We start from the raw sequence: 7,894 nt of genomic DNA on the forward strand, positions 1-7,894 counted from the left end.
CTGGACATATATATGTCTTGTTCATTGCTTTTGTAGGGCTGACACTGCGTCTGATATATAGTAAGAGCTAAATAAACGTGTTAAATTGAATGTATGGATGGATGAATACCTTTAAAAGTGTGGTGTTAAAAATACTTTGTGATCTTCTTAGGAAGTTCTATAGAATTCAAAGATTTCTTGTAGCTAATATTTGATCCTCCATTCGTGGAAGGACACATAAAGAATACATAATATTAGCTATTAATTAAATCCCCAGATCTTTCATATGCTACACTTTAGAATTATTTTTCACATGTTTCAAGAAATAATTAGCCATCTCTTAAATAAAGAAATGGTCTAACGTAAAAGTAATCCTATTTCTTGCCACTGACTCGACTCCCATACTTTCTTACATTACACTGGGCATAGATATTAGGACCACTAAGACAGGTACATGAAACTTGTCCAAACAGAACTGTGACAAACTATACTTTTCAAGTACACTATACTTGTATACTATACAAGTATTCCTTCTGGCTAGTTTGCTCCTTTCCTTTGGGGAAAACACCTGGAAAGTATTTTTGTTTATTTATGTTTTACTAGATATTGTTCTAAGACTCAGAGTAATGATGAGAGGTCTTGCAGAATAAAATAAAAATAAGTCCTTATTTATTTACTATCACCTACATGTCAGACACTGTGCACTGTGGTTTACAAATCTTAACACTAATATTCAAAAGACTCTTCAAGAAAATATCGTTATCAAATAATGAAATTAAGACTCAGAGATGCTAAGTTACTTTCTAAAGATTAAGTATTTAGCAAGTGACTGAACAAAATATGATTTAAATCCAGATATATGTGAGTTCAAAAAACATGCTTTTTTCTACTGTACCAGTCTTCTCCACATGAAATGATTACAAGTGGTACAAAAAACGTCATGAATTTCATATTCTAAATTTTATTTAGCACATTTTGTTTAGGACATGACTGACTATATTTACATTAAGTGAAGTAAATTTGAAAAATGCCTATATATATAAAATAGGTAAGACACAAATTTTAAAAAAATCCTAAGTATGATACATAAACATCTGAGTTTTGAAAATCACTGCACCACATCATGTTGAAGGGATGTGTACTTTCCCTAGTCTCTGGTCTCAAACCGAATGTGGCTCCAGCAGACAGTATGAAGGTCGCTGTAACACTGAAAGTCAGTCAGCACTTGCTGCAGCTGCACCACCCCACATAGAAAAGCACTGAATTTTTGGTTTCTCGTCTCTGGCCACTGTTGATCCCTGCGGTCACCATACCCTCAGGTCCAGCCTTGGCCTACTCCCAGCCCCAACTCATGCCAATATCCCAATTCTCTTTAGCTGCCTCCTCATAGCCTCCTTGATCTCCTTGTTGCGCAAGCTGTAGATGAAGGGATTGAGGAAGGGTGTGAGCACTGAGTAGACCCCTGCCAGGGCCCGGTCATAGTCCAGTGAGTAACTCTTCCTCAGCCGCACATACATGAAGAGAATGCTCCCATAGAAGACGAGAACCACAGTGAGGTGGGAAGCACACGTGGAGAAGGCCTTCCTCTTGCCTGCAGCTGAGGGAATTCTGAGCACTGTGCAGATGATCCGCACATAGGAGCAGAGGATCAGCAAGAAGGTGGCTAGGATCTTGCATGAATTTATAACAAAATCTACTAGGACATTTATAGACGTATCAGTGCAAGCCAAACTCAGTAGAGGAGGGAAATCACAAAAGATGTGCTGAATGCGATTAGGGCCACAGAATGGGAGGCGTGAAATCAAGGAAATTTCAACTACTGGCCCAGCCAAGCCTCCCAACCAACAGCCAATGGCAATCTCTGCACAGAATGTTGGGGTCATGAGGGTTGGGTAGTGGAGGGGCCGGCAGATGGCTAAATACCTATCGTAGGCCATAGCTGTCAGGAGATAGCACTCAGTTGCTCCAAGGGAGTGAAAGAAATAGATCTGCAGGAGACACCCAGAGAACGAAATGGTCTTTTTCTCACTGAGCAAGTTTGCCAGCATCTTAGGGATGGTGGCAGCTGTATAGCCAAGCTCTGAGGAGAGAATGCTGATAAAGTGGTACATGGGTGTGTGAAGCTGGGAGTCCAGGCAGACCACCAGGAATATCAGCAGGTTTCCCAACATAGTTGTGAGATAAACGAGAAGCAACAGGAGAAAGAGATAAATCTGGACTCCCTGGAGATGGGGGAAGCCCAGGATGATGAATTCTGTTACCTGGCTCCAGTTCCCTGTGTCCATTGCTCACCATTCATGTCCCTAGATGTGAAGTGTGGAAGGACAGGAAAGAAAGTTGAACTATAGAGGTTCTAACAAGAAGGCAACCCTCAAATTACTATTGCCCTCCCTTCACTCACCTCCAAAGTAAAACCCTCTCAATAAATGCTTTGAGAGGTCAACATTTCAATTCCATGCGTCCCTGCCCTTCCTGTCAACAGCCTCCTTCAGACTATTCACCTTTATGTTTAGTCTTCCCTGACTAACACAGCTCATTTTTGGCCTTCCTAATCCATCCTGTAACCCAGTTGATTTTCTCAGTAGAATCTATATAGATTTTAGAAATTTAAGTGTTTCTAATCCAAGGTATATATTAACATTTATACATATTGTTCATCTAAGATACAAATCATCATTTATACTGATAATATATTGATACTGTACTGGACCAAATAGATATAATTTGAATATTATTTTCTAACTCCTTATTTTAATTTGTTTTCTTCTTCAACTTTCTGGCTACCAAAGAATCAACTATTTTCCCTTCTGCTCCCTCCTATTCCTTTATGAGAACTCAGGTCTGCTAGCATCTTTCAGGGGCATGTAGGTCAGAATTTGGACCTCTTTTGGACACTGGTGAGAGCTCCAGTCAAAAATAAGAAGGTTGTAGTAAATAAAAGAGCCAAAGAAAGACAGGAGGAAAATCTATATTTCTGCATTTCAATTTCAGACTGTGGCCACTTCATCAATTCTTCCTGACATTTCCCCCTCTATCAACTTCAAATGCTCTTTTCTGGTTTATTGCTTCTGTAGATATTACATATACATGCTCTGCTGTGTTGAAGTCCATGTAACAACAATTGAGTATTTTCAGTACTCTAGGTATTATACTTAGAACAGGGACTAAACAGATAAATAAAATGTGACACCTGATGCTAACAAACTAATATTCTAATACAGAGTATAGAGAAACAACTAACTATTATACAACTCTTTCATGGAATACTCTATCAACGTAAAAACCTGCTATTATTCTCATTTACTAAACAAACAACAAAGCAAGAGCCTTAAATTCTTTCTCTTTACTCATCCCACAGCCACTGCTCTATTTCTATGTCCCTAAAAGAAAACTCTTCCAAGAGTCGGCTATATGCATTGCCTTTAATGTCTTTCTTTAAGTTCCTTCTTAAACCCACTCTAATTAGATTTGCATTACCACCACGCCATTAAAACCTCCTTTCTCATAGACATTAATTATCTAAGATTTCCTGGATCCAACGGTCATTTCTCACTCTTCAGCTTATTTCGACTATCTATGTATCTTGACAGTGTTGATTTATCCTGCCTGTTCACACACTTCCTTCACTTGATTCTCAGGGTACTATACTTTTGGTTACTTTCTATCTTCTTAGTCATTCTTTCTCATTCTGCATCATTAGTTTCTCCTCCATGCCCCACACTTTCAATGTCACAGTGCCCATGGTCCATGTTTAATCTTTTCTTTCCTCTTCTATATAAACTCAAATCATCTGCTAATGCCATCCAATACCAGAGCTTTAAACACTATAAATGTGTTGAAGACATCTAAATCCATATCTCAGGCAATATTTTTCTCCCCTACTCCAGACTCATATATTTCACTACCTACTCACATCTCCTCTTGTAAGTCTAAGAGCCATCTCAAACTGAACTCCTGGGGGCTCTACCCCTAGTCTTCCCCATCACAAATGATGGCAATTGCAATCTTCCAACTGACAGACTAAACTCCTGCAGTCATCCTTGTTTCTGTCTTTCTCTCATATATCCAGGAACTGACTGTGTTTTACCACCTTGGTCCAAGTCACTTTTATCTTGCCTCTATTACTGTAATTGACTCCTAACAGATCTCCCTACTTGCATTTGTCCACTTGTAGCCTCATCTTAACACAGCAGAGTGATCCTGTTAAATTTTAAATTAGGTTCTGCATTTCCATTGATCAAATGTGTTCAGTGACATATCATTTAACAACCTTTGCTGTAGCTCTTTTCTTCTTCTTGAATCTCTTTCACCATTTGGATAGCTCTTTCATTGATTTTATCTTTGCTCAAATTTCACCAGCTCAACTACCTGGGCCACCCTATATAACAGCGGTGTGCCTCCATCCTTACATCCATATTCCGTACTGCTATTGCCTTTCTCTACTTAACTTTTAACTTTTTTTCCAGAGGACTTATCATGTTCTAACCTGTAAAATGTACTTATTTCTTATTCCTATTGTTTATTGGTTCTCTCCTCTTTGAGAGTTCCTTAAGGGCAAATATTTTTTTCTTTTCTATTTTGTTTACTGGTGTATGTCAAGTCCTTAGAGCCATGTCTGAAATATAGTTACAACAACTCAATAAATATTTATGTAATTAATATGCAAATCAATTAAGATAACTGCTAATTTGCATATGTAGTAGGAGTTACGAGCCATGGGCTGGATATGGAGATAAATCAGGAAAATTTCATAGAACACAGACTTTATTATTATTATTATTTTTGGAGACAGCATCTCCCTCTATCACCCAGACTGGAGTGCAGTGGCAGGATCTCTGCTCACTGTAGCCTTGACCTCCCTGGCTCATGCAATCCTCCCGCCTCTGCCTTTGCAAGTAGCTGGGACTACAGGTATGCGCCACCACGCCTAGCAAATGTTTGTGTTTTTGGTAGAGACGGGGTTTAGCCATGTTGCTCAGGCTGGTCTTGAATTCCTGGGCTCAAGTGATCCGCCTGCTTTGGCCTCTAAAAGTGCTGGGATTACAGGCATAAGCCACCTTGCCTTGCCAGAATATATAATTTTTATTTGCAGTGAATAAAGTGTCAGAATTTTTTAGATGGAAAAATGAAAAAACAGTATTTGAAACAAAAGGGAGTGCTCGTGCAAAGGCCAAGAGTTACAAAAGACACCGAGTCTTCTCTTTCTGCCTTCCAGTCTTCTTATCATTTCTTCCCTCTCGAGGATCCTAAAATTCATCCAGACTAACTTTGTTTACTCTGATTTTTCTTGGCATTTTTCTAAACCTAGGGAGCATGTCCATCCCATACACAAAAGCCTTTCTCAATACAAGACTTAATATAGGATGTTTCTCTACTAAGATTCCAGAGAACTACTTCTGGGCCAAACTTTTTATATGGATGATTTTGCTTTAGCACAATTGCTTTATTATCCAAAATTTCTTTGTCTTAGTTTTTCTCACTGCATATCCATGTCTATCCACTGCCCAATTCTGCCTTCTGTTTCCTTGGAGTCTTGGATGCACACCTGCCTTCTATAAAGGATTATCCCTAAATGTCTACTTCTTCTCAGACCCTTATTTTCTAGATGTTCTACATTCCTTCCCTTCTAAATATAAATAAAAGGTTCTATTCTAGAGCTGCCTCTTTCCTTCTCTGGCCTCCAGTCCCACTCACAGATGAGTTGTCTAGACTCTGAACCCTTAACTAAATTTTCAGATCTACATAGATGGCTGGTCAGAAGATTGAATATGAGAAGCCAGTATCTTGTCCTCTCCTTTCTAAGAAGGTAAATTTTCCACATAACTCCAAATACTTATTATCACACTATACATTGTATCATCACTCATTAATGACCAGCTATTTTTCACTCCCTCCATACTCTGCCTAAGCAATCAAAGTCACCAGGATCAGATCAAGTATTATTTTCCATGGAAAACTGGCACCCCCAACTCCCTCATCTTACAAGTTCACAGTTCTCAGAGGTTTGGACCATTTCCTTCTCTTCTTCACACCCCCTTTAAGATGGCAAAAATACCGATGGTTTTCCCTTTTTTAAAAAAAATTTATTTTATTATTTCTAATTATGATTGTAACTTCTAGTACAGATAAACCTTAAGTTAGTGTTGAAAAAAGCTTTAGGAACTATGCCTCTCTAGTGGCCCCCATAATTTTGGATTTCATTGGATTGTTAGAATATCTTAAATGTATTATATATTTCCAACAGTTCATAAAAAGAAAAGACCTTTAAATATCACAAAAAGGAAGGCTAAAATAGAAGGATAAATCATGTGTATCAAACTTCATATTGTACTTATGTTTCTAATTTTGATTCAGCCCAGCAAAAACTGGTATCTTCTCACTCATAAAGGAATTCATGTCCCCACAAATGGGCATCCACCCTCTGCCTGGATTTACAGCACTGGAAGCTTCCTGACCCATAAGACAGTTCTCTCCATTTTTGAAATGCTTTAGTTTACAACTATCCCTTCCAATGACCAGAAATCTGGCTTTCACCATTATTCTTTGCTTTGCTCTGTGATACAACCCTACTGCTCTGGTCCAGAGTCATGTTTTCAAATACTCTTTTCATCACCATTATAGCAATTTCAGTGTTTGCCAAGTGAGTTTCTGTATTTAGCCTAGACTGCTTTGTTTGCAGTGTACCCTCTCTAGAAATACGCTTTATCTTTTATCAATCTGAAGACACTTGAACCATTTTCTAGCTCAAGTCTGTTATTTTTTCCCCTAACCATCTAAGTTAAATACTGTTCTTTCACACTTCTAAATTCTCAGTAGTACTTTCTCACTGTCCCCCCAAATATATCCTGTAATGCACTGCAATTATTTTCCATGCATATGTCTTATCACTCCAAAGCAACTCCCTGTGAGCTTCTTGAAATTAATGAGGAAACTTCATACCATGTCGTACCTCCTAGAGTACTTAGCACAATGCCTGATATATCAGAGTTATGGTGGGTAATGAAAAAGAGGGTGATCAAGATGACTTGTGTGTCTCTTCCACTCATCGGTTACTCATCTACTCCCATTTCCTGATATTGGAATCAGGGCTCTCTTAAAACCTACCACATATACAAATTTACATTTATCTTACTTAGGTCCATTGAAATCCTAGTTTATTCCCCTAATTCTAGAAAGCTTTTAGAATATATGCCTTGAATTATTTTCTTCAGATACCACAGCTGCATTATTCATAGTTCATAATTGTTTAGGCATAGGGCCAAAGATCTGGGGGTGAGGAGGGGGATACAATTTTAGAGATGATCTCACTCCATGTCTTCATTTAAAAAAAACAAACAAACAACAACCAAAAAAACTGGGATCCAGAAAGGGGAGAAGACTTGTTCCAGTTTACACAGTTAATTAAAAATATAGTCAATTTACTAATTTTGAAGCCAGACTCTTCACTATAGCATTTGAAAAGCAGAATAACTGTTTTTTAAAATAGTTTCTGTGTTTGAATTATGTGTTTTATGGACCCTGATTATTCAAAACCTCTCCATATTTCTGAATCTTCTAGGTCTCTTAGTGATCAGGCTTAGAAGGAATGTGAAGATGAAAATACCTGCTTGATAAAGTCTTACCTAGAGATTGATGCTGGGGAGGGCTCTGCTACAGCTTAACTCTGGAAGCCCGGCCACTGCTCAGAGTCTAAAATTCAAAGAGAACTTCCTGCTCACTTCCTATGTCTCATTTGCAGTATTATACCCAGCCACTCCAGGGACCTGGAGGGGTTGAAGTTTATCACTTTGATGGAACCTGTGGGAATAAGTTAAACCATAAAACAAATTCTTCTCCCATAAAACCTGGATTCTTGATAGGGTTCTTACAGAGGCAGAAGCCCATGGGCCTTCTGAGCAGACCTCCTGGGGTCACT

At 38.4% G+C, this 7,894-nt stretch overlaps 1 protein-coding gene across 1 annotated transcript; it reads right to left on the reverse strand.

The window, feature by feature from the left end:
• Window positions 1–1,073: 1,073 nt before the first annotated feature.
• Window positions 1,074–6,167, reverse strand: LOC126936371 (olfactory receptor 6N1). Its single transcript, XM_050759104.1, has one exon. The coding sequence runs from the start codon at window positions 2,262–2,264 to the stop codon at window positions 1,329–1,331; it is 936 nt and encodes a 311-aa protein (XP_050615061.1). The 5' UTR covers window positions 2,265–6,167; the 3' UTR covers window positions 1,074–1,328.
• Between the last annotated feature and the right edge of the window lie 1,727 nt (window positions 6,168–7,894).

This window comes from Macaca thibetana, chromosome 1 (assembly GCF_024542745.1).
Source record: "Macaca thibetana thibetana isolate TM-01 chromosome 1, ASM2454274v1, whole genome shotgun sequence".
Classification (NCBI taxonomy): Eukaryota; Metazoa; Chordata; class Mammalia; order Primates; family Cercopithecidae; genus Macaca; species Macaca thibetana.

Excerpts from the sequence above, each read along its gene's own strand:
- LOC126936371 (XM_050759104.1), bottom strand. The coding sequence starts at position 2,264 with ATGGACACAGGGAACTGGAGCCAGGTAACAGAATTCATCATCCTGGGC.